Source organism: Hemibagrus wyckioides, linkage group LG04 (assembly GCF_019097595.1).
Source record: "Hemibagrus wyckioides isolate EC202008001 linkage group LG04, SWU_Hwy_1.0, whole genome shotgun sequence".
In the NCBI taxonomy this organism is placed as follows: Eukaryota; Metazoa; Chordata; class Actinopteri; order Siluriformes; family Bagridae; genus Hemibagrus; species Hemibagrus wyckioides.
Genome location: NC_080713.1, coordinates 25,851,199 through 25,877,834, shown reverse-complemented (window position 1 = coordinate 25,877,834; position 26,636 = coordinate 25,851,199). Strand labels below are relative to the sequence as shown.

At 41.6% G+C, this 26,636-nt stretch overlaps 4 protein-coding genes across 9 annotated transcripts in view; 2 read left to right on the top strand and 2 right to left on the bottom strand.

Annotated features, from left to right (window-relative positions):
- LOC131352058 (granule associated Rac and RHOG effector protein 1-like) overlaps window positions 1-6,158 on the top strand; it is a 49,903-nt gene extending 43,745 nt beyond the window's left edge. For 3 of the 4 annotated variants that reach the window (XM_058387914.1, XM_058387915.1, XM_058387912.1), the window contains exons 10-14: window positions 383-1,431; window positions 3,120-3,285; window positions 3,743-3,880; window positions 4,482-4,578; window positions 5,128-6,158. In XM_058387914.1, the coding sequence (XP_058243897.1) occupies window positions 383-1,431; window positions 3,120-3,285; window positions 3,743-3,880; window positions 4,482-4,578; window positions 5,128-5,463 (1,786 nt within the window). In that variant the 3' untranslated portion in view covers window positions 5,464-6,158. The remainder of the gene's footprint in view (window positions 1-382; window positions 1,432-3,119; window positions 3,286-3,742; window positions 3,881-4,481; window positions 4,579-5,127) is intronic. The other variant, XM_058387916.1, reaches the window with a different exon arrangement.
- Window positions 6,159-7,973: 1,815 nt separating this feature from the next.
- Window positions 7,974-10,159, bottom strand: ss18l2 (ss18, like 2). The gene is made up of 4 exons (XM_058387820.1): window positions 10,028-10,159; window positions 9,440-9,516; window positions 9,017-9,086; window positions 7,974-8,890 (listed from the first exon to the last, which is right to left on the bottom strand). Exons 1-4 carry the CDS (start codon window positions 10,094-10,096, stop codon window positions 8,834-8,836), a joined length of 273 nt encoding a protein of 90 aa, XP_058243803.1. The 5' UTR covers window positions 10,097-10,159; the 3' UTR covers window positions 7,974-8,833.
- Window positions 10,160-11,050: 891 nt separating this feature from the next.
- Window positions 11,051-23,291, bottom strand: lsm14ab (LSM14A mRNA processing body assembly factor b). 3 transcript variants are annotated; one of them, XM_058387816.1, is made up of 10 exons: window positions 22,962-23,291; window positions 20,549-20,712; window positions 19,406-19,544; window positions 18,621-18,797; window positions 18,355-18,438; window positions 17,966-18,187; window positions 15,034-15,187; window positions 14,929-14,952; window positions 14,508-14,745; window positions 11,051-13,818 (listed from the first exon to the last, which is right to left on the bottom strand). In XM_058387816.1, the coding sequence occupies exons 1-10, from the start codon at window positions 23,080-23,082 to the stop codon at window positions 13,795-13,797; spliced, it is 1,347 nt and encodes a 448-aa protein (XP_058243799.1). In that variant the 5' UTR covers window positions 23,083-23,291; the 3' UTR covers window positions 11,051-13,794. The 3 variants fall into 3 exon arrangements, with proteins under 3 accessions (XP_058243799.1, XP_058243802.1, XP_058243801.1); XM_058387819.1 differs by having other exon boundaries at window positions 17,966-18,184; XM_058387818.1 differs by having other exon boundaries at window positions 18,621-18,794.
- An 869-nt stretch (window positions 23,292-24,160) lies between these two features.
- The window catches only part of LOC131351627 (transcription initiation factor TFIID subunit 4-like), a 110,792-nt gene continuing 108,316 nt past the window's right edge, over window positions 24,161-26,636 (top strand). The window contains exons 1-2 of the mRNA XM_058387098.1: window positions 24,161-24,518; window positions 25,087-25,211. The gene's annotated coding sequence lies outside the window, so the exon portion shown is untranslated. The remainder of the gene's footprint in view (window positions 24,519-25,086; window positions 25,212-26,636) is intronic.

Sequence of the window (26,636 nt, the reverse complement as noted above, 5' to 3'; positions counted from 1 at the left end):
TGGATCATCACTGTTTGTCGGCGCTCACTAGAATTATTGGCACCCTTGATTGAAATGTACATTATTCAAACTCGTGGAACTGGATACAGAAATGATTCTCATTCGAACTGCAATGCAAATAGTCATGCTTCAGGAGTTCAGGAACTCTAGTGCTTCCTTTAAACGTGTTCTGTTTCCTTGGGGTATAATTGTGACGTGAAATTCTTCGGTTATCAGTCACTATTGCGGAAAAAACTTCCTAAACACGCGACTGTAATTGTCATTTCCCTTCATGTTTGAGCTAAGATGTGCTGTTCTTTTAACATGTGCTGTTCTTTTAATATAACCAGCTGTGGTTTGTAAAGGTCTGCTGTAATGTAATATGGGTCTCATGTGTCCTCAGGGAACAAGCCCTTCCCACCATTCAGATCCAGCTTCAGAGGGACAGCTCTGATTACACCGTCCCTGTCGACCTCCACCCTGGCAACAGCAGCAAGTCCTCTAGTGGCCTGCCCAAGACCATTTCTAAGCTCACTTCCAAGTTCACCAAAAGGGCTTCATCCAGCTCTGGAAGTGGTGGAAGCTTCTCCATCCCTAGCACGCCCTCTCGAAGCACAAGCATCGTCGACGAAAAACCCAAAGCGCCATCCCAGATTCTCCAGATGACCGTGTCGGGTACCAGTGACTCCAGCCAGCACGCAGCTAACGATTCAGCTCTGGAGGAGCAGGGTATGAATTTGCCCACGGACCAGGAAATGCAGGACGTGATCGACTTTCTATCCGGCTTCAACATGGGCAAATCGCAGCAGGCCTCGCCGTTGGTCAAGAGGAGGAACTCGGTTGCTTCCAGCAATGCGGCTGATCTGAAACCGCCTGCCTCTGTGGCCCCGCCCACTTCACAGGCTCCTGTTCTGCACCCTGCAATCCCATTGGCTCAAAATCTGCCTCCACAGCCACAACAACCACCACCACAGCAGCCGCAGCAACAGCAGCAGCCTCCTCCTCAGTTACCAACTACACCCAAACAGCAGCAACAAACCACCGTTCCTGCACAACCACAAGCCCCAACACAGCCTTCACCTTCCCCACAGACCCTGCAGTACTACCAGCACCTCCTGCAGCAATCCCAGCAGCCCTCACCCGTCTCACCACAACTCCCGTCACAGCAGCCCCAGGCTCTTCCCCCACAACAGAGGGCTCCTGGAAAGTGGCCACAGGCTCCCCCGGGAGGGCTTTCACCCATCGGTCACATGACTCAGTGGACTTTGCCTGACCTGAGCTCGGACCTGTACAGCCTGGGGTTGGTCAGCACCTACATGGACAGCGTGATGTCGGAGGTGTTAGGTCACAAGGCACCATCAGGGCCACGCAACAACACCTGGCCTAATCGTGAGCAGAGCGAGCAGAGCATGTTCGGGGTGCTGGGTGACTCGATGCCCTTTGACCCTGCAGGTGAGTCACGGTATTGCGTGTGTGTGTGTAACCTCAATGTAGAAAATGCAGTTTATCATGTTTATCGTGTTTACACTTTCTCTCTCAGACTTCTTTATATCCTGCCAAGTTGACTAAGATGTCTACATGTGTCATGACTCATTTTTTGACTTCCTGCCAACGCTTCATGAATGTAGTGATGGAAATGTGCACCGCTGCCTGATGCTAAATGTCTCATCACTCAAATGCAGTAGATAAAGATCAGAATGCTGAAAGATGGACAGGAACGCATGAATGTGCTTTGGTATGCGTCCTCTGTGAGGTCATTCATGCCGTGCAAACTCCTAACTTGACCGATTATCAGTGACTGTGGGGTGAAAAATGCTCCATTGTGTACTGTTGTTCAGTGTTAGGATCTGATAGAACAGTGGGTAGAAATACACGCTTTCAGTCATCTGTGTGTGTGTGTGTGTGTTATAGCACAGCTACTGGTGTTTTGTAAGTAAAAAATATCTCTTGAGTTTCAAAATATCAGGAATTCCCCGGTCAGCGTGTTCAGGGTTGAGTCATGTGCACAAGTGTCGTTTTTAACCTTCTTCTCAGAAGAGCATAACAAAGCAGGCAATGCACATGGAGCTCTCCAACACACAGCATCGCCTCACCCACCAAATGTTTTCTGCTCATGCTAATGATCAATAACTCAATTACTCTTTTATAATTTTAAAATCCTGACTCATATGGCATGTAATATAAACAACATTACATCACCATATTGCCCAATGCTCCCATTTCTCCCTCCATAGAACCATCTCGGGATGTGAGAAATATTCAGGTTTCACAGCGTCTTAGTGGTTTAGCACGTTTGCCTCGCACCTCCGGTGTTGTGGTTTTGTGCATGTTCTCCTTATGCTTCAGGGTTTCCTCTGGGTACTTCGGTTTCCTCTGGAGACATGCCTTGTAGGCTGCTTGGCATCTCTAACTTGTCTGTAGTGTGTGAATGGGTGTGTGGGTGATATTTTGCCCTGGGTTGATGGGTTGGGATGGGTGGGTCACCCACCTTGGGCTCTATGACCCTGTATAGGGATTGAGAAACATCTGTTTCTTTTACACTGGTGTATTCAATCTGAGGCGATGGTGCTTTCTCAGTTTTTCAAATAAAATATTTTTTGGAGCTATAGAGACAAATAAAACACATTAGATCTGAGCTGACTTCAATACTTGGACGCCTAAACACCATAACTTTAATAAAGAGGCTGTGTAATTTCCACCACTGTAACAAAATATGACTAAAACATGGACAGAGGACCCTGGATACTAGAAATGTTGGTCTAAGTAAGGTGTGTGTGTGTTCAGTGTTTTCACAGGGTGAAGTAGGTGTGTGTGATGGAGGGGTGTGTGTGTGTGTGTGTCATGTTTTTTATAGTGCTTTAGGAGCGGTCACATTATCACAGAGCCAGATTTTGATGGCTTCTTTGTGTATTTTTGCTGCGCTGGACAACTCTGGATAAAGAGACTGAACACAGCATGGCAAAAGAGCTGAGCACGCCAAATCCAGTCTCTCCGCCTTCACAAAGCTTTCTCTTCTTCCTTTTTACTCACTGATGCCCCCTGTCGTCTATCTATATTACAGTTTGTCCTCTCTCTCTCTCTCTCTCTCTCTCTCTCTCTCTCTCTCTCTCTCTCTCTCTCTCTGGCTTGCTCTCTCTCAGTTGGCTCAGATCCAGAGTTTGCGCGTTACGTTGCTGGGGTCAATCAGGCCATGCAGCAGAAGAGGCAAGCACAGCATGTCCGTCGTCCTAGCAACCCCCGTAGCAACTGGCCCCTCCCAGAAGACCAGCATAGGACCTGGTCCCACCCAGAATACTATAGTGAGGGGTGAGTAGCTTTGTTCTGTCTACAGTAGATTTTACACACACACACACACACGTCAGTGTGATGATCTCTCTGTCACGTTGTTATTCTAGATGACAGGATCTTCATTTTCAGCTGCTTCATACTACTAGACAGCTGTAGTGTTATACAGCTGTAGTCTGCAAGTGTGGCAGTATTCCCATTTGTTTTGCTACCAGCATGGCACTGAAACTCATGAATCATCATAGAGGCAATGACTGGACAAATAAAAGCTACTCAGTGTGTCTTTCAAGGTCTCAGCATTATGCATCACCGTGTAACAAGTAGTGGGATAACCGCACAAAGTGCCATAATCATGTTCAGGAAAACACTAATAAAGGGATGAAAAGAACAAAGGAACATGTAGGGATGATTTTTTAAGGGTTGAGTGTCTTATTCTCTGACAAATGCAGTTAACTGACCGAGTTTTGTCTGTGAGCAGGGAGGCAGTGAACAGTACCTGGTCAGCCAATCAGGGCGACTCTGCCAGCTCTAGTGATGAAACCTCCTCAGCCAACGGAGACAGTCTGTTCTCCATGTTCTCTGGTCCTGACCTGGTAGCTGCGGTCAAGCCAAGAAGGTAAACACACACACACACCCCAATTCGTACACAGTGTGTACTAACAGATGGATTTCCGCCTACCGGAGAAACCTGGGTTGATTTTAGGTTCACTGGGCCGCAGTTCCAGGAGCCTTTTTAGCTCTAGCTCAGGTGTTTGTGGAAAAGAAGCTACTTTAAGATGCTCTGAGCTATAAAGGTGCATTAGGTAAGATTAGCTAGACCCACCCCCTCACTGTGCACCAGATTTCTGTCCATGTTCACAAAGCTCTGCCCACAGGATCTACAGTGGCCTGCAGAATTGAATGTCTATAAAATGACATGAGATGCGTATCCACACACAAACACTGTGTCGGTTTTCTCAGCCATATAATGTTTTTGTCCTTAAACAGTTTATAATATAGAGCTACATAGTTGGGAAGTTATTTGTACAAGTAAGAAATGGAAAAACTATTGTACCTTTTAGCTTCCAATGAAACAGTGTATCTGAGTGAATATGTCGGAATTAGTTGGGAATGATAAAATATTATCAATCAGAGGCATTAGCTGTAACACTCAAGAGTATCTGTGCGCTCTCTCTCTCTCTCTCTCTCTCTTTTTCTTTCCGTGTGTGCGTATTTAGGAAACACAGCTGTGGTGAGCAGGAAGTGTGTACTCTGCCCTCTCCTCCTCTCCACCATGCCAGTGATGACAGTAACCAGGTAGGACTTGTTTTAAAGGTAAGGCCAGGTTTAATACTGATCATCGATGTTCAATACTGATCATCGATGTTTAATACTGATCATCGATGTTTAATACTGATCATCGATGTTTAATACTGATCATCGATGTTCAATATTGATCATTGATGTTCAATACTGATCATCGATGTTCAATACTGATCACTGATGTTCAATACTGATCATTGATGTTCAATACTGATCATTGATGTTTAATACTGATCATCGATGTTTAATACTGATCATCGATGTTTAATACTGATCATCGATGTTTAATACTGATCATTGATGTTCAATACTGATCATTGATGTTCAATACTGATCATCGATGTTCAATACTGATCACTGAGGAATCTATAGAGGTGAAAGAATAACTTTATCACCGCTGTAGTGAAGGAGAGAACAGGAACTAGTGTCTCTTAGATATTCCACAACATTAACAACTATAAACAGTTATAAAGTATGATCACATACATCGTCAAATTGCTGTTATGTGAAGCTAATGCACTTCAGCAAGCTAAACGTGTTTGTTTTTTCCTTCCGCTGCAGGAGAGCAAAACTAAAACATGGCCTCCGAAGGCCCCGTGGCAGCACTCCACCCACTCCAACACCATGCCCAATCCCAGCTCTTCCCTCTATCAAATGACGATACCTTCCAGCCAATGGGGCGACTCCATGCAAATGCTACAGTCTCCGGTTTGGTCAACAGCCAATGAGTGCTCTCCTTCCAGTGGCCTCTCGTCCGGCTTCCCGTTCCCTCAGCAGCAGCAGCAGCAACAGCCGCAGCAGCAGCAACAGGTCTCGCAGCATAAAGCTCTGAGTAAAGGCTTCAAGAACTTCCCCCTGAAACCTGAGCACCGGCCCTCGTACCTGCACCAGTACTGACCCCGCCCACTGCCCCCCCTGCACTACAGCCTCGCTCTTAACTGCTGTTCTGAGACCAGGGAGCGTCATCACGAGGTTTAGGGCTCAGATTCAGCTGTAGACTGGTCCTAGATCAGCGGTTAAGGGTTATGCGTTATGCCACGGTTGGAGTCGGTGCTGGTGTAAAGATCACACCATTAACTCCATCTAAAAGGGGAGTCGGTGATCAGGAGGTCGGACAGGACTAACGGATGAGGTCAGGTGGATGGAGAAACGCCATCACACCCCTGCTCATGTGCTTAGTACACACCCATAGCAGACACTTTACTCCGGACCGTACTCCGATTCCCAATTTTGATAGTCCTTTAGACGAGTGTGTTTTTATAGGCGAATTTATATCGAACGTTGTGGCATATATATATATATATATATATATATATATATATATATATATATATATATATATATATATATATATATATATATATATATATATATATATAATTTTTTTTTTTTGTATTTGTCAGATCCATGCGAGTCTCTGGTTTCCCCGACTGCCATTTGCGCCGATTTAGTGCATGATTCCTGCTTCCAGCAGCCTAGTGAAAAAAATTGTCGCTTGAGCTTCCGCTCCACAAAATGCTCGAGTCTAGAAAATTCCCTGAAAAACGTCTGCCAAGATTATGAAACAGCTCTCGATGGGAATTCTCGGGTTTTTTTTTTTTTCCCCCTCTTTTCCAAGCTGCCGTGGACTCGCAGAGAGCGGATTTCGTGACGTGCATGGCTGCCGAACAGCGTGTGTGTGTGTGTGTGTGTGTGTGTGTGTGCGCGTGTGGGGGCGCACGTGTGCGTGTGGGGGCGCACGTGTGTGTGTGTGGGCCGAACAGGACACAACCTGTGACCATACTGTTTCGGTAAAGGGACGGGAAGGGGGTTTAAAAGAAAAAGAAAAAGCTGTAACTGCCAAAATCTCGTGTCGGATCACTTAGACTACAGCTCCCAGCTACTGTTCCATAGCGTGTAAATGACTCAGAAGAAAAATATGAATAATTCTTTTTATGAAGAAGCTTTGAGCAGGCTCAGCAGAACTATAATAATCCTAGCAGATGTGTAATTTGAACAGAAATACACTACTTTTTCAACATCTGACAAAAGTTTAAAAGAAAAATAAAGAAAACGTTCGCAGTAAGTAAACGATGTGCCATGTTGATATGAAATAGCACTTGCGTAACTTTTTCTTTTTCTTTTTTTTTTTTTGTCTATCTATCTATCTTTTCCTTTTCTCCAACCAAAGCGTTTGTTCAGTCAGTGAAAGGGTGCTCCGTGGAAAGCTGGATGGAGTTCTAGTAACCTTTAAAAAGAAAACGAGCCGAGATGTCCAGTTCTGTCCGTCATCCGCTCAGGCTCGTTCCGGTTGGCTCGTGGTGACACTTAACACTAATAAAAACCTGACACATCGCATCTGTTCCTCCGAAATACAATATATATATATATATATATTTCTTCTTAAAGATATTGACAGTATTAATCTTATTTTTGTATTTTCTTATGTTATACCATTACTGTATATGTTAACATAATATAGGCTTATTACGGTTTTTTTTTTGTTTCGTTTTTTTTTGCTCCCCCAAGATGTGAAAAGCACATTTCCTCTTTCTTTTTTTCTTTTCTTTTTTCCATCTACAGAGTTATCTAGAAGATTACCAAATACAGCAAACATCTCAAACACTAAAAAAGCCCGTTATTAGATTGGGGTGGTTTGGTTTGGTTTGTTTTTATCCCCCTTTACTTTCTCCAGCTATGTGGGCTGCATCACATCTAAACTGCCCTGGATCTTTATTATTTCTTCTTTTTTGTGGATGCCAATGTTGCCTGTATTTATGATATGACCATGTTTTCTGAAACTAACACACTTAACATGTTTACAGAGAATCATTTGCTGTATATATATATATATATATATATATATATATTTATATATATATATATATATATGTATATATAAATATATATATATATATATATATATATAATATCTTTTTATAGTTCTGTGCTTTGCACAATCAAAACATAGGGTTGTTGCTTGGTCTGTGTTTTCTTCCCCAAAATTGTTGCAGCCTCGTTTTTTGTTTTGTTTTGTTTTTTCTCTCCGTTTCTTTTCTTTTTTTTTTTAAGACATCTTTAAAGACCTTGGACTGTAAACATTACCATTACTCAGCTGTGTCAGAAATGGTTTACTAGTGGCTTCACAAATAATTAAAAAAAAACAAAAAAAAAAAACGAGACGATACGACGCGAGAGACGTGAAGAAGAGAGGGATCGCTTGGCTTACGTTGCTTATTCACTAGAGCTGGCGTCTGAATCTTTCCAAGTGTACCAGCAATGCAAAAAAAATAAATAAACATAATACAGAACGATTCACACGCTCTCATTTAAAGCCACACACACACAGCTCTGAATTTTTAATCACTGGGTTTCTTTTTAGCTAAAGCGACTTCGAAGTAAGTCATAAATCATGACGGGTCACGTCCTCAATTCAATTCAGTTTATTTGTATAGCGCTTTTAACAATGGACATTGTCTCAAAGCAGCTTTACAGAAGTATAGAAACAGAAAAAAAAAATGATAGTTATTGTTTTATCCCTCTTTTGTTCCTAATGAGAAGCCTGAGGCGACGGTGGTGAGGGAAAAACCTTGAGAGGAACCAGACTCGGAAGGAAACCTCATCCTCATTTGGGTGACACCGGACAGTAAATTATCTCCTTTCTACAACTAAGACCTCTTGAGGAACTAATAGGTCAGTGTAGTTTCTGAGTTCAATATAAACTTGGCACTAATTCCTTCTTGTCGCAAGCGGACCGATGCAACAACAATTCAGTGACAGTCTCCAGTGGTTTTATCCACAGCAGTCCCCCGGGTCACAGACTGTCCACACAGATCTATCCACAGCAGCAGTGAGAACCACCAAGTGTTTTATTCCTCTTACACACATAACAATCTGCCCATCATTCATTATTCAACCATTTTTATTGATTAAATAATTAAGAAAGCAAAACCATTTACAGTTTTTAACAAAACAGTTGTCACTTATTTTACAGCAGCAGTATAAACCATCATTCCCACACCTGCCTCTTCTCTCTCTCTCTCTCTCTCTCTCTCGTTCATCCTGCCTTCTGAAGACTTTCCCATGGCGATAATCAGACTGTTACAAAGTGCTGACACTGGAGACTCCTTCCTCCGTAAATGTTAGTCATATAACAGCATGTTTTTATTCCCTTTATTACCAGACTCGTTCACCTTCCAATAAAAACGATAACCTATTCTAGACCACCGTTGCGGATCATTAAACGTTAATGAACACTTCCCGACCAATCAGAACAACTGGTCTGAGATCAGGTTTTAGAAACGTCCTTTGTTCCGGTCAGAGCTGATGCGTCTTCACGAAGAGCCTGAAAGACAAGTCGGAGCATTTAACATTACACAACAGTGTGTGTGTGTGTGTGAGTGTGAGTGTGAGACAGTAAGAGAGAGTGAGTGTGTGTGAGAGAGAGATGTGCATATTGTTTTTGACTTACAGGTACATCAGGACTGGCGTCAGCTATCGTTCCTAGATAAACTATGTTTCTGTGGAGGATCTGTTGGTATCTGCAAATAAATAAATCTCTTAATTTCTGTATATTAAACCAGCAAAGTCTAAAGATCAGCTGTAACATGATTCCTTTAAATCAAAGCTCATCAGCCATGATGTGGGTTTTGTGCTAGAGCCCATGGGGCCAGTGTGAGGAAGATTACAGCACGTCTAAACACATCACTTTGAACGATCCTCAGGTAGTAACTTACACAAAACACTGAAGACTTGTGAGGGAGCTGACAGACTTTACAGAATGAAAATGAATAACTCCACTACGAGACAGTCGTGTGAGCTTGAGACATGAGAGATGCGTGTATTTATTAGATGTAATAATGTAGAATTGAGTGTCTGTGAGCTCAGTGCTTACTGTACACATTCAGTGGCTCTGCCCTTCTGCATGTACTCCGCTATGCACCTCACGAGCTGGTCATTTTCATTCAGCAGCTGGAATCAACCACAGGTGACGTCACAGTGTTTTAGTATTGTTGTTTTCAAAGACTTCATTTGAAGCTCAGTAACAAAACTCAACCTTATTTATATGTTCCTCATCAGTAATAATTAATTTATGGAAATTTGTCCACGCCAGTTAGAATTTCTTTTCGACTGTCCATAGAGTTACAGTGTACATACAGGCTTAGGATGGAATCTTGCACTTTCCAATATGGCGGACGAGTTAACGTATCGGGTGCGCGAGCGGCGCTTTGACCACCGAAAAAGAAAGCAACGCATATGAAAAACGTCTTTGTGTTTTCGTTCTTATAAAATTCCAGATTGATGAATTACAAAAGATTTTTTTTTTAATGACAAACGCTGTAAAAAGCGAATATTCCTAACAAAAACGAAACTACCCTAGCTGTTTATGCTAGTTAGTCAATCTAATGTGTAAAATCAGTGGTGGTATAACTAGTTAATTAAACTTTTCCACGGTTTTTCCATCTCATTTACGACTACTTACTCTTTGGATGGTTTCTTGATTGATTTGCGCTTTTCCGCGTTGTTTCTTTGGCACAAAAACAACAGACATCTTCGGAGACACTCAACGCTACCCAGCGCCCTGTGGCTGCGCATGCGCAGTACGTCATATACGCGGTCTTTATGTTCCTGCTTTCCAACGCGCATGCGCAGCGATGTTCTCGGGTTGCGTATTTTGAGCGAACGTTAAAAGTCGACCACTATACAAGAGTCGATTTAATACCGTTTTCTCTTTATAGTGACGGAGCAAGTTATTAACATCAACATTCAATATTACATTCAGACATTTTAACGTCTTTTAACAGGTAGATTATCGTTAGATTGTTGAACCGGGTCCCTTTCCAATATGGCGGACGAGTTGACGTATGGCGGGAGCTAGCAGCCCTATGACCACCGAAGAACTCCTTTTTGAGAAACGTCGAATAAAACTAAAAGTAAATAGGCACAAACGCAATCACCACACAAAATTTTACAAACTGTTTAGTTAGTAAAATGGAAATGAGTCATGTGAGAGCCGAAAGAGTAGACTCTTATTGTTAAATAAGTGAATAAATGTTTAATAAAATTGCGTACATCATACAAAAATCTGCCCCCTGCTGGCAGCACCAATCATTACAACATTCACAGCCAAATGTTTCTACTGTCATGATTTTTGGCTACATTTACACACGTTTAAACATTTATAAACAATATACATATTTACTCCCATTCCTCAAAGTAGACAAAGAATAAATCTAACTTAGAAAACTCATTAACATTCTGTATTTGTACTGAAAGCTAAAATAATTTAGTTAGGTTGTAGAAGAGAAAGCACCACAACATAACGAACACTCCAATAAGCGCACTAGTTATAATTTCCTCTGCCCATGCTGTGGACGCTTCTTTAAAAAGGTGGCCGCTGAAAACATTTAGTTTTGCATTAATGAATCTATAGGGAAACATCTGGATCAACACACTCTAGAAATGAAAAATAAATAAATAAATAAATAAAATCAGGGACAAGGAGTTTGAACAACTATTTATTTCTCTTTTCTGAATAAAAACTTCAACCTGATCACAAGGTACACCATGCTGTACAATTGCTTTATTCAGGAAGTATAAACAAAACAAAAACAAACAAACAAAAAAAAAACACAATAGCCAATCAAATTCTTTTAGAAGAGAGGAAAAACAATCCTGTTTCACTTTAAAAATGAAACTCTGTATGTACAGTTCGACATCTCATATGAGCAGGAGCAGGAGGAGAGGGGCAGCAGGGGCATTAATGTGATTATTGCATCAGTCCAAGTCTCTCTCTCTCACACACACACTCTCACACTCTCTCTCTCTCTAACAAAAATCCAAAATTTGACACTCCAGAGGATTTGCGAGTCCTCAGATCACGGCAAGAGCGTGTTCAATACAACCCCAAAAAAAAATTCTACTTATGACACAACTTTGCTGGCTCATTAAGGCATTTCCCATCATGCTGTGCTGCAAGCCACGACCGAAAAAAAAAGAAAAAAAAGTCCTCATTCGGAAAATGCAGGGCTTTATACTAGCTGCCTAACCGATAGACCAATATAATATGCCACGTGTAGGTAAAGTTCATCGCGTAACGCCTACAGAAAAAGTACACAAACAGCCACAAAGGAAACCTCAAGCCACGACAGGAACACGAACCTTAACTGCGTCTTATCGATACAGGACGAAAGAAGCGCTTTCATCGTAAACCTTTCAACGAAGCCGATATCTGGAAAAGAAACGACCCGACGATTTATAGAAAATGCATACAAACTCCCAAATGCTGGTAGAGAAGCGGAAAAGTGCTTCATTGACATTCAGGGGGGGGGCAAACAAACTAAATACAAAAAAAAACAAATTAAATACCACGCTACGAAGCGTCTGAAGAGCTGGCGTTCGTTCAAACAAAAAAAAAAAAAAAAGCACGGCCCGAGGAATCCCGAATTCAACTCTACACCGAGTCAAGATCGGTGCTCAACACACACACACACACCCTTTGAGTGTGTTTATCCATCTGTGAAGCACAGTCGTCCAATCAGAAGACCACATGACGCTCTCTCCCCTTTCCTCTGCTTGATATTAAAATACTGCTTTTTCTCTTTTGAACCTTCGCGGCTTGCTACTGAACCTGGTTTAGTCATGTAACAGGTCTCTCTGCTAGTGAGGTAACGTCCGTCCGATCTCGGTAACCAGTTTACTGTCGAATTAAAGGTTCGTGCCCGAGCTGCGGTGTAGATCAGACATGTTTGCGCAGCTGAACATCAAGCGCAGGAAGAGAAAAGGGTTCGCCGGTGGAACGTCACGAGCTTGTTAAAGCAGAACCTCCTGCGTAAATTTCAGCACAAACTAAACCTTTTCCCGGGACCATAAAAAGTTCTCTCTCTCTCTCCCTAACGAGAGCGGATTTGTGATCTCTCTAAACCCGTCAGCTGGATTTGCCTTAAGGCTCCCAGGCTCATAATTACACCGGCGTGAATTTCTGTTCTTCACTTCATACCTTAAACTTTTCCCTCTAGTGGAGTCTTAAGACTTTAAAGGGAACAAACGAAAACACACGGAGCTGCTCGTATTCAAAGCAAAAAGTAAAAAGAAAATGGTGAAATCACGGCATTATTATTCATCTCTAAAGTGCAAATGAATAGATTTTTCCTCTTGAAGCGATCTGATCTTACTGTTAAAGGGTGTGCTAGCTGGTCGATCCCTGAAGAAACCCGACAGTAAATGGTGATTATTCGTGCTGTGAATGGAAAAGGCTCGACAAAAACTCGAAGCGGTGTCGAAGAGCCGGACAAAATGACCGCTACGTAATCGTCGGAAGGCAGGATGCGCTGGCTCTCGGCTCTACGCAGACGTGCTTGTTTTTACCAAAAAGAAAGAAAAGACAAGACGACGGTCTCTTCCAGCGGGGAACTGTGAACACTTCCTGTCTACAATGGCACTGAAAAAAACTTATAGATAATAACAAACAACAACATTTCCAAAAATAACCCCACTGAGTGCTGGCTGACTTCGCATCATTACATTCACCTTACAGTCCATTATTTTTTATTCATTTTGGAGATCCGAGTCGGTGAGATTTGACCATTCGGCTGGGGGAAAAGAGGAGGAAAGAATCTTTGTTAAAAAAAAAAAAAGAAAAAGAAAGATAAAGAGAGATGCATCATCATGCTGTAGTTACTGAAACCTGGTTTCGGCAGTGAGGGTGAAGATTTCATCGTGACCGTACAGGAGACACAGACGGATTTTGGTGCTTCTCTAAGACAGGAAAGAAAATCAAAATAAAGCTATTTTCACTGATGGGAGCTCACAGTATCAGCGGGCGCGGGTATACACACTGTGTGTGTGTGTGTGTACCCAACAGGAATATTATCAAATACATTTCAATCCTTATTATTGTTCTGTAAGAAAGGAACTAAAACGCTGATGCAAAAATACTGAAAAGTAATTTCACTAAAGTTACGCCCCCCCCTCCCCCTTCTTTCGCAAAAGTCCACTGTGTATCAAAGAAAGATCCGGAGATCGGCTTTTGTTTTGTTTTGTTTTTTTAAAAAAAAAAAAAGCAAACGAAACAAACAAAAAACAAGGAGAGAGGGGAGGAGGAAGAGGAGGAAGAAGTCCACCTCGGGTTAGGTCGACCCGCCCCGGAGTGAGGGATTCGGGACAGACGGAGAAGAAGGAGGAAGGAGAGAGAACGAGGGAAGGAGAACTCCAGCCTGTAGGAGGCGCTGCAGCTGATCCTCCCGTGAACTACGCCGCCACCTTGTTGTCCTTCTGAAACAAAACGAACACAAACAAGAATAAATAATGATAATAATCATACATAATCACCAGAACACATGAGAAATGTTTACACTGCTATATAGTTCTCCCCCATGACAATAAATATAAACAATCGCACAAGACATGTTCCACACAAAACCAGAGCAGGCATTTGGGAAACCCAGAGCCTCTTAACCTAACCTCCACATCACATTTTTGCTTGTGTGCACCATGATACTTAATTCTTTGTAACTGGAACCTGTTGTACACGAAAAAGTGGCGGCTTCATGTTCAAAGATAATATCTGGTTATTATATTTATTGGTTCCTCCTAACCCCAAATAGCTAGAAGAAATCTAAAATGCAAGCCAAACCAAAGCCCGGGTTTTAGGAGGCTAATGTTTAGCATTTACATTCATTATTCCATGCAAAATCTGCACAGAGGGTACGTTTTGAATCCCGCCTACTATCCACAATTTGCTTAATCCATGCAGCAGAGAAAGATGGAGCCCACGATGCTACACAAGTCCTTTAACCTGAAAGGACGAAAATCCAAAAAATCCTACATCCTGTAGATTTAAACAGAAGATTATTTAAGCCTGGAACCAAGACACCAAACATGCCTTAGCTGATTGTGTGAAGCATTAAATTATATGTCCTATCAGTATTGGAGTTTAAGGAGTACGCTGGACAGAAGCTGACCCGGTATTCGAATTCAGAGAAGTCTCCTCGTCCTCCCCGTCCCGAGCGGAACCCTCCTCTGAATCCGGATCCACCGCGGGGCGGGCCAAAAGAGCCACGTCCAGCTGAGCGTCCACGACCTCCACGGAAACCCATAGGGCCTCCTCTGCCCCGGTAACCTCCACGCCCCCGACGCAACGGGAGGCCAAACGTCTCGGCGTTCATCCTCCTTTCCTCCGCCCAGGTCTGCCTCCGCTCCCTACATGGACACCACACACAACCCGGAAACGTCAAAAAAGTGCTGAAGGTTTTTAGTCGTGAACTTTATAAAATATTTTATTCAGTGTAAATAACAGAAAATGCCACAATATAATAAATTAAGTTTAAAACTCAAACCAAAAATAAATAAATAAATAAATAAATAATTAAAACAGTAACGTACCTGCCACCTCCAGATTTATCTTTTCTGTAAAGAAGACAGACGTCAGTTAGCGTGATTGATATTTCTATAAAGTCTGAGAACGTCTTTTTCTTAGTGGTGTTCTACCTGGAGTCGTCGCAGGAGATGTTGTCGAAGAAGGATTTGGACTTGTCGTAGTAACAGTTGGGTCCCAGCGGGTCCTCCTCGTCCACGTTGCCCTCGCTGTTTTGCGTCTCCACGCCCGAGTCGCCCTTGTCTTCACCGTTCACCGTCTTCTCATCTGCAGGTTAGCATTTTCATTTTGCCATTAGGGCTACATGATCAAACAATCTAACAACCAAACATGACTGATAATGATATCTGCTGTCTTATTATACAAGCCATAACCTTCCAAATCCTAGGTCTCACGCTATAGGCTACCATCCTACAATACCACTCTCTCTCTCTCTCTCTCTATTTTATATATATATATATATATATATATATATATATATATATATATATATATATATATATATATATATATATATATATATATATATATATATATATATATATATATATATATATATATATATATATATATATATATCTATATATATAGGCTACCATCCTACAATACCACTCTCTCTCTCTCTATATAGGCTACCATCCTACAATACCACTCTCTCTCTCTCTCTATATAGGCTACCATCCTACAATACCACTCTCTCTCTATATATAGGCTACCATCCTACAATACCACTCTCTCTCTCTATATATAGGCTACCATCATACGATACCACTCTCTCTCTATAGGCTACCATCATACAATACCTCTCACTCTATAGGCTACCATCATACGATACCACTCTCTCTCTCTCTCTATAGACTACCATCATACGATACCACTCTCTCTCTATAGACTACCATCATACAATACCTCTCTCACTCTATAGACTACCATCATACGATACCACTCTCTCTCTCTATAGGCTACCATCATACGATACCACTCTCTCTCTATAGACTACCATCATACCTCTCTCACTCTATAGACTACCATCATACGATACCACTCTCTCTCTATAGACTACCATCATACCTCTCTCACTCTATAGACTACCATCATACGATACCACTCTCTCTCTATAGACTACCATCATACGATACCACTCTCTCTCTATAGACTACCATCATACGATACCACTCTCTCTCTATAGACTACCATCATACAATACCACTCTCTCTCACTCTATAGGCTACCATCATACAATACCACTCTCTCTCTCTCTATAGACTACCATCATACAATACCTCTCACTCTATAGACTACCATCATACGATACCACTCTCTCTCTATAGACTACCATCATACCTCTCTCACTCTATAGACTACCATCATACGATACCACTCTCTCTCTATAGGCTACCATCATACAATACCTCTCACTCTATAGGCTACCATCATACAATACCTCTCACTCTATAGACTACCATCATACAATACCTCTCACTCTATAGACTACCATCATACGATACCACTCTCTCTCTATAGACTACCATCATACAATACCTCTCACTCTATAGACTACCATCATACGATACCACTCTCTCTCTATAGACTACCATCATACAATACCTCTCACTCTATAGACTACCATCATACAATACCTCTCACTCTATAGACTACCATCATACGATACCACTCTCTCTCTATAGACTACCATCATACAATACCTCTCACTCTATAGACTACCATCATACGATACCACTCTCTCTCTATAGACTACCATCATACAATACCTCTCACTCTATAGACTACCATCATACGATACCACTCTCTCTCTATAGACTACCATCATACGATACCACTCTCTCACTCTATAGACTACCATCATACGATACCACTCTCTCACTCTATAGACTACCATCATACGATACCACTCTCTCTCTATAGGCTACCATCATACAATACCTCTCACTCTATAGACTACCATCATACAATACCTCTCACTCTATAGACTACCATCATACAATACCTCTCACTCTATAGACTACCATCATACAATACCTCTCACTCTATAGACTACCATCATACAATACCTCTCACTCTATAGACTACCATCATACAATACCTCTCACTCTATAGGCTACCATCATACAATACCTCTCACTCTATAGACTACCATCATACAATACCTCTCACTCTATAGACTACCATCATACAATACCTCTCACTCTATAGACTACCATCATACAATACCTCTCACTCTATAGACTACCATCATACGATACCACTCTCTCTCTATAGACTACCATCATACAATACCTCTCTCACTCTATAGACTACCATCATACGATACCACTCTCTCTCTATAGACTACCATCATACGATACCTCTCACTCTATAGACTACCATCATACAATACCTCTCACTCTATAGACTACCATCATACAATACCTCTCACTCTATAGACTACCATCATACAATACCTCTCACTCTATAGGCTACCATCATACGATACCACTCTCTCTCTATAGACTACCATCATACAATACCTCTCTCACTCTATAGGCTACCATCATACGATACCACTCTCTCTCTATAGACTACCATCATACGATACCACTCTCTCTCTATAGACTACCATCATACGATACCACTCTCTCTCTATAGACTACCATCATACGATACCACTCTCTCTCTATAGACTACCATCATACAATACCTCTCTCACTCTATAGGCTACCATCATACGATACCACTCTCTCTCTACAGACTACCATCATACGATACCACTCTCTCTCTATAGACTACCATCATACAATACCAGCAAACTGGTAAAATGTCAGCAGACTGTTGCTGTGGTTATGCCTCCTCCCTTAATTAAATGTTCCCACACAAATCGATAATTGATGTGCTGTAAAATTAAAACACAAAAGGTGCTACAGACATAGCCTCAAGCACTACTAAACAAATTTTAAGCACTACAGATGTCATTTTTTGTCAGTTCTTGTCCTATACATCTTGTTTTAAAGACAATTTGTGCATCAGCTTCACGAAATTGATCAGCACCTTTAATTTTGAGCTTGCTCTGGAACTCGCGGTCAATCTCCTCCTTGTTGAACTGGGCGTTGGCACTCTCGAAGTCAAAGTCCTTCTCAAACTTCATTGGTCCGTCTCTGCGCATGTTAAACCGGCCCCGGCCGCGCTGATTTCCTCCTCCACCACCACCACCACCACCGCTGCCAGTACCACCGCTTCCTCCCCTTCCTCTTCGCACTGCAGGAGCACCTGCTGAAGAAATCAACCACCATTCTTCATCATCACCATTATCAGGGAAAGACTGAATTATTACCCACTTAAGAAAAAAACAACCATGTGGTATTTTTGATCCCTGATGTTCATCTCTAGTGCACACTCTGCATGCTAGATTAATAAGGTAAGCTTTTGTAAAGACTTACTGCCTTGGGAGCGTTTGCTAGCGTCCCGATTCTCTGCCTTGCTCAAGTCCGTCTCTGGGCGAACAGCCTTCTCTACCTCAGCAGCTGTAAAGAGAGAAACATCTACATTAACAGCAGCAACTTTTAGGACATGGGAACCCTTCAAGAGGCAAAAAAACAACTCCAAAACACGACCAGAGTGAACAGTGCACAATATTAGACTCTAATATTATACAATATTTAAGTATAATACTAAGATTAACGTAACACAGCCTGGGTATTCTCACCTCTGCTTTGCTCCTGGCTCTCTGCAGGCTGTTTCTGGGAGCCGGGGGGAGGCCTGCTAACTCCAGAACTCTTCTGAGTCACAGATCCAGCAGGCGGCGCTAGAGGAGCCGGCTGCGCCGCAGCGTCAATGCTCGGGCTCTTCCTCAGGGCATCCAGAGGCGGGCTGGTGCGTCCTGCTGAAAAACACAACGACATCGAAGAATAAGCAAAGCATTACAGCAGAATCAGCACAAAGGACGGGAAAGACGCATTATTTAGACAAAACAGTCATGAGTCTGAGAAACTGATGCTGATATTAAGATCCGTAAGAATTTCAAGATGCTCAGGTAACTATGTAAGAACGAAACCCTAACATTCAGATTATCACAGCAGTCACTGACATGCACTTATTTATTTACACACAGAGCGCACGCTTCTTTCCAAACAGCTTGGTTACCTTCGGTTACACGTGAGCTCAGAGACACAGAGTCGGAAGGGACAGCGCTCTGGGACAGAGGGGCGGCTACATTTGTCTCACTACCGAACGCGGACCCTGAACTTCCTGTGTAAAGAGGGACAGCACAGCTATAAGTGTTAGGGGTTTTAAAGCCTCACACAAACACACACTGAATAAACCTGAGCTTTGTACAGACAAGGTGCAAATCTATAAACAAACAGTAGTTCCTGTTCAAGATTCCTCCTAACAAACCACATATCATTTTTCTATAGTGTCTAGTTCCTCTTTAATCACTTAGCGAAGCTGCCATAGTTCATTCAAAGCGGCATAAGCTGAGGATCAACTTGCCTGCAGTGACGGAAGCACCGATGGTCTGGGGCCCGAGGGGAGCGGAGAACTGGCTGTAGGCACGCGCTGGGGGCCGGCTGAAGGAGGCATAAGTACCCAGCGACTGGAAGGACGGCGCCGGGGCAGAGCCTAGAGAGGACTGTGGGGGGAAACATGAAAAGATAATTAAACTACACATGCAGGAATAAGGAAATATGAATATGATAGTTATTAACTTCATGTTCATAAAATTGCTCTTTCATAGAAAGATCTGGATAAGTAACATGAAGCAAATGTTGGTTTAATCATTAAAAGCCACCTGTGCTAACTATTAGTGCACCTGAAGTGGTTATATTTTCATGCTTCACTTTGCCACTTCACAAGTTTGGTGTAGAGGAACTTGACTGGCCTGCACAGAGTCCTGACCTCAACCCTTAGAACACCTTTGGGATGAGTTAGAGCAGAGTCTGTGAGCCAGACCAAAACTGGGATGTCTGCCTTTACATGCAGATGAATTTAATATGAAGTTTGCCCGCCCTTTGCAGCGGACATGCTTTCCACAAGGTTTAGGAGTTTTGACCATTCCTCTAGAAGCACATTTGTCAGGTCAAGCACTGATGCTGGATGTGGACAATGCCTGGTCAGTGTTATTCTGTGGAATCAGTAATCGTGATGGGTTTTATCTCATGCAGGGATCGAAGGTTTAGACCTCTCTCAAATTGCCTTTTTGAAAGTTTTAAAGCTTGCACACACACATGCAATGAAAACTGTACTGGTCATTATTGCAGGCTTTGTGCATTGGTGAAGAGAAACAGGGAGTGTCTACAGAAACTCAACTTGGGAGTCTTGAGGCTATAATTCGTCAACAAGAAAAGCATCCATATTCAGCTAACTGCACCTCCTGAAATTTCACGCTTCACAGAAATTGTAAAGCTTCATATGAATTCATAAACTTGACTAGACCTGTTCCGAATAAACTCAGGAGCACAAATTTCCAGAATCTGCTAGTGTTAATCATTTGTCCTGTGAATCAAACAACAAATTCCATTCTGCTAAAATCAGAAAATGACGGTAATTAAAGCCAAAATGCTGACTCACATTATAAATGAACACAATCACCACACTACATGGCATGTAAAACATTCACTGAAATGAAACAGTTACCTGTACGATGGCCGGGTCTTGAGGAAGTGAGCAGTTAGGCTTCGGGGGTTCACATACAGTTAGATCTTTGATGTCACTTCCTCTGAAGATGATGTATTCAAAGACATCGTCCCGAGGAGCTACAGGTCTGTCTGTGGGACGGTCTTCAGTGCCGAAAGATTTCACTGTTCACAAAAACAGGAGCGAGAGAGGGAAAGAACAGTGTGTTATTGCCGAGTAACTCAGGACCGACATAAAAATGTGATCGTAGTACGTTTAGAGTCAATCTGAGTGAAGAAAAGCTTTGAGACAAGGGAGTCTGAAATACTGACCGAACACCTGACCAGGACTACATTAACAGGCTACTTCAAACATTATTGCAATCAAATAAACCCAAGAAAGTACGTTTTCTCTGCACACATTGAACATCTTTTTTTTCTTTTTATTTTAGTTCACAAAAACTTGTTTAGTGGACAATTTACATAATCTAAACCTTTTTCGAAGTTTCATGTTCAGGAAGAGAGTTTGCACTTTCTGGTTTCTCAGTAACACGTGTTTATTCTTCAGAGAAAGAGAAAAAGAGTTAGAGAGACAGACAGAGAAAGAGAGAAATGCTGGTGAGGGAACAGTTTCTTACAGCTGCTGTAATGCAGGTGTTCAGAGGAAGTGGTTACACACATGCTCCAGAGCAGTACATGGAATAAACGTACACACAATGCTTTAACAGACTAACAAACTGTGAGACAAATACAACACTTTAAGCTGTGCTGTTGTAGGAAAATAATCTACTTCACAGCAGGCCTTCACTGATTATTTTCCACAGGCGTTTAAATCCTTGCTTATACACTATGTTGCCAAAAGTTTTGGGACGGCTCCCTTTACATGCACATGAATGTAATATGGAGTCGGTCCGCCCTTTACAGCTATAACAGCTTCAACTCTTCTGGGAAGGCTTTCCACAAGGTTTAGGAGTGTGTTTATGAGAATTTTTGACCATTCCTCTAAAAGTGCATTCGTGAGGTCAGGCACTGAAGCTGGACGAGAAGATCTGGCTCGCAGTCTCCGCTCTAATTCATCCCAAAGGTGTTCTATCAGGTTGAGTTCAGGACTCTGTGAAGTTCCTCCACACCAAACTCACTCATCCATGTCTTTATGGACCTTGCTCTGTGCGCTGGTCTGCAGTCATGTTGAAACAGGAAGGGGTCATCCCCAAACTGTTCCCACAAAGTTGGGAGCATGAAATTGTCCAAAATGTCTTGGTATGAAGCTGAAGCATTAAGAGTTCCTTTCACTAGAACTAAGGGGGCCGAGATCAACCCCTGAATTCAATGATTTCGAGAGGTGTCCCAAAACTTTTGGCAATAGTGTATTTTACTCATAAAACTCAATTTTTATAATTCTATTATGCAAATGATGGTGTCGATTCTATGAATATGCAAAACGGGCATGTGACGTCATCCACAGGCATCCCGAGGTGCCCTCTTTTCACTCGCATTAGACACTTTCTCCTGAAAAGCCGGCAACACTGACAAGAAGAATCATCACAGCTGTGTGTAGGTGTGTGTGTGTGTGTGTGTGTGTGACACAGCCGGTTCTCCTACAGCTAATTAAAAAGAGGGGAAAATAAATATATAACAGCCTCGGTGTGTGAACTGAAGGCGGTGTGAGCTTGAAGTAAACAAAGAAGCGATGCTAATGCACCAGCTAAGAGCGGTGTGCTAACTTTACTTAAACAAGAAGCGCCAAAAAACAAACAAAGAAAGAAAGCTAGCGATTAAATTAGCCGCTAATACACAAATAAAACCGAGCAGGTTATAATGTTCACAGCAAAACGTATCTAAATAGCTGTGTAGCTAATAAGCTAGCTAAAGTTAGCAAACCGAACCGGTTACATAAAAATATATTTTTTAAAAGATATATTTTATTTAAATCATAAAATAAAACAAGAACATAAATCATTAAACATGCCATGAGCCCTGAAATCACATTTTCCTCTAACCAAAATTTATCCAGCCAGATGCTAGACTGACTGGCTGTGTTCCAAATACCTCCCTACTGGAGATGAAGTGCACTAGATAGGGCGTACAAACCATTATTTCACAGGCAATGTAGTGCACTTATACACTGAGAACGTCGATATTTGGTACGGGCCCTTAATCGCCCTTTAAATTCGTAACGCAAGAGAATGTTTAGAATTTAGTTCATAATTTGTTTAGTTTAATGCGGTTTTTTTTTGTTTCATGTAAGTTTTATTTACATATAGATATTTTTTCCGACCCGTTTAGTTTACGCTAGCTAGTTTTTAAACCAGTTAGCTAACGGCTAATCCTTTGCTTTTTGCGTACGAAGCTAACAATTAAAGGCAGCTGATAAAAGCAGTCAAAGCCAGTATGAACCAGCTGCAGCAGGCTCCACAGAGCGCGTTATAAATCACCTTTGGCGAGCGCGACGGTGGAGTTTTCGGTGTCGATGGTGTATAATATTCCCTCATAGCGGATCTGGGCCTTGGAGATCAGGCTGATTTTGCTGCCAATGTAAGGCGTCCCGCCGCTCATGGCGTCCTCGTTATCGCCTTTCGGCTCCTCTCTTTCACGTTACTTTCTGTATAAGAACACCTCGCTCGGGTGCACAAACTCCCTCCGTACGTCCTCTCCTCGACTTTACTCGATATAAGCTCCTCACTCTTCTCGGCGCAGTTCCCTCAAAGAAAGTTACTGCTGGCTACCACAACATGGCCGATTTCAGTTTCCTCCGAACAAACCGCTAAGCATGCTGGGATTACAAGAGGAGGCCGCTCTTTCTAACTCTCGCGATAGAACACGTGACTTCTGAGGAATCCCCGTGAAGTCGTCACTTCGTACACAATATTGACAAAAGTTTTGGGACACCCCTCCAAATCACTGAACTCAGGTTTTGTTCTGTCCAAGACATTTTGGACAATTTCATGCTCCAAACTTTGTAGTAACACTTTGGGGATGACCCCTTCCTGTTCCAGCATGACTGCAGACCAGTGCACAAAGCAAGGTCCATAAAGACATGGATGAGGGAGTTTGGTGTGGAGGAACTTCACAGAGTCCTGACTTCAACCTGATAGAACACCTTTGGGATGAACTACAGTGGAGACTGTGAGCCAGGCCAAAACTGGGATGTCTGCCTTTTACATGCACATGAATGTAATATGGAGTTGACCCGTCCTTTACAGTTTCTACTCTTCTGGGCATTTGTGAGGTCGGGCATTGATGTAGGATGAGAAGGTCTGGTTCGTAGTCTCCACTAGGTGTTCTATCAGGTTGAACATAAGGGTGTGATGGTTAGGTGTCCATTTTTTTGACCATAAACTATTCTGTGTCGAAAACAGAAATGATTAGATTGATAATATCTATCTATCTATCTATCTATCTATCTATCTATCTATCTATCTATCTATCTATCTATCTATCTATCTATCTATCTGTCTATCTGTCTGTCTGTCTGTCTATCTATCTATCTATCTATCTATCTATCTATCTATCTATCTATCTATCTATATAATCATTTCTGTTTTCGCCACAGAGTAGTAGTTTATGGTCAGAAAAATGGACACCTGACCATCACACCTTCATGCGTTTTTTCCCAGAACTTTGTTGCCAGAAAGTTATATAGAATGTCTTTATATGCTGTAGCATTGTTGGAAATAAGGGGCTTAAACCTGCTCCAGCATGACAATGCCTCTGTGCACAAGGTGAAGACATGGTGTGTTAAGGTTGGAGTGGAAGAACTCAGGTGTCCTGCACAGAGCACTGACTCTGACTCAACCCCACTGAACACCTTCAGGATGAACTGGAACACCGACTGAACCCCAGACCTCCTCACTCTTACATCCTCAGTGTCTGATCTCACTAATGCTCTCATAGCTGAATGGTCACTAATCCCTTCTTCAACATCTAGTGGAAATCCTTTCCAGAACAGAAGAGTGGAGCTGATTATAACAGCAAAGGAGGAATAAATCAGGGTAAGTTTTTTTAACAAGCGCATACGTGTGTGTATATGTGTGATGGTCAGGTGTCAAAAACAGCAATTCTTAAGAAAGCAAAATCAACAGAAAGAGAACATACGTATTGTTTAAAATGTTTGATTTGTTTGATTTGTCTATATTACATTAATTAACATCACAGTTTTAGCTGCAGTACACTTGCTTGGTATTATTACCTTAAATTCATAACTATATGAAGGTTTTTCAGTGACGAAAAAAGTCAAATAAAGTGGTAAACAGCTGTAAAAAAAAAAAAAAATAAATAAAATAATATTATTAATATAATAATATTATAAAATAATAATTGCATTTATCTAATACACTAAGAGAGCAATCCACACGAAAGCAAAAAACAACAGAAAGCAACTGAAAGCATTACAAGGGAAAGAATATTTATAAACATTAATCTATCATTATTTGTTATTATTTATTAATTGAATTTATGTTACATTTTCGATCACATCATACTTGTCTATGGTAATATACTTAAGAGTTGTGTTTATTCATTCATTCAGTCTTCCTCAGTAACTATCCTGTTTTTTTGAAGGTGAGAGAAAACCAGAAAACCCAGAGGAAACTTATAGAGGAATGGTCCAAAAATTCCCATAAACATACTCCTAAACCTTGTGGAAAGCCTTCCCAGAATAATTTAAGCTGTTATAGCTGTAAAAGGTGAGTCAACTTAATATTACATTCATGTGCATGTAAAGGCAGACGTCCCAGTTTTAACCTGGCTCCCAGTGTATGCTCTAATTCATCCCAAAGGTGTTCTATCGGGTTGAGGTCAGGACTCGGTGCAGGCCAGTCAAGTTCCTCCAAACTCGCTCATCCATGAAAAAACAACACCTGAATTCAATGATTTGGAGGGGTGTCCCAAAACTTTTGGCAATATAGTGTATAATACAAGACACAGTTTTTCTTAGGAGCTGTTAACTGCATATTGGTTTAGCTGAGCTTCATAGACAATTTTGTGTTACTAACTGATGTGCCTTTCTTACCCTTTCTCTGCATTGTTACTGTACCCTTGAACTAATTCAGGTGTGAATCAAAGGATGAAAAAGTGTCTTAAATTGGCTGGAAGCCTTTTTTTGACCCGAGTTCTTTATGTTGCCAAAAGAACCACTGGTCTGTGAAGGTGCCTCTGTCTCCTCATATAGCCTTCGTGAAAATATTGCATGGGACAGAACGAACAGAATGAAGATGCGAAATTATAAACACAACAATCCAATGTGTTAGGTTTTACATATGTTCTTTAATCACAAATGACAAAAATGGGCAAAGAGTACATGATAAAATAGTGATAGTGAAGAAAAAAAGAAAAGGTCAGACGTTTCTTTTCTGAATATATTTTACTTTTATAACTGAGAAATTAGAGATAAAACAACTATTTAAAAATATAACAGTTTTTAGAGATAGATAGATAGATAGATAGATAGACGGGTGGGTGGATAGATAGATAGATAGATAGATAGATAGATAGATAGATAGATAGATAGATAGATAGATAGATAGATAGATAGATAGACGGGTGGATGGATGGATGGATAGATAGATAGATAGATAGATAGATAGATAGATAGATAGATAGATAGATAGATAGATAGATAGATAGATAGATAGATAGATGGATGGATGGATGGATGGATGGACAGACAGACAGGTAAGAAGGTAGGTAGGTGGATAGATAGATAGATAGATAGATAGATAGATAGATAGATAGATAGATAGATAGATAGATAGATAGATAGATAGACAGGTAGGTGGATGGATGGATGGATGGATGGATGGATAGATGGATGGATGGATGGATGGATAGACAGATAGACAGAGGGATAGATAGACAGACAGACAGATAGTTAGATAGACAGACAGATAGTTAGACAGACAGACAGACAGACAGACAGACAGACAGATAGATAGATAGATAGATAGATAGATAGATAGATAGATAGATAGATAGATAGATACACAGATGGGTGGGTGGGTGGATGGATGGATGGATGGATAGATAGACAGGTAGGTAGATGGATGGATGGATGGACGGACGGACGGACTGACAGACAGACAGGTAAGTAAGAAGGTAGGTAGGTGGATAGA

Bases quoted from the DNA above. Each gene is read 5' to 3' on its own strand.
- ss18l2 (XM_058387820.1), bottom strand. From the start codon at position 10,096: ATGTCTGTTGTTTTTGTGCCAAAGAAACAACGCGGAAAAGCGCAAATC. The intron at 9,517-10,027 runs GTAAGTAGTCGT...GGTTGATTCCAG, and splicing joins ATCAAGAAACCATCCAAAGA to CTGCTGAATGAAAATGACCA. The intron at 8,891-9,016 runs GTAAGTCAAAAA...CTTGTCTTTCAG, and splicing joins ACGCCAGTCCTGATGTACCT to GCTCTTCGTGAAGACGCATC.
- lsm14ab (XM_058387816.1), bottom strand. From the start codon at position 23,082: ATGAGCGGCGGGACGCCTTACATTGGCAGCAAAATCAGCCTGATCTCC. The intron at 19,545-20,548 runs GTAACTGTTTCA...TTCCCCCCACAG, and splicing joins AAGACCCGGCCATCGTACAG to TCCTCTCTAGGCTCTGCCCC. The intron at 13,819-14,507 runs GTCAGCTTCTGT...GTTTTGTTTCAG, and splicing joins TCTCTGAATTCGAATACCGG to AAGGACAACAAGGTGGCGGC.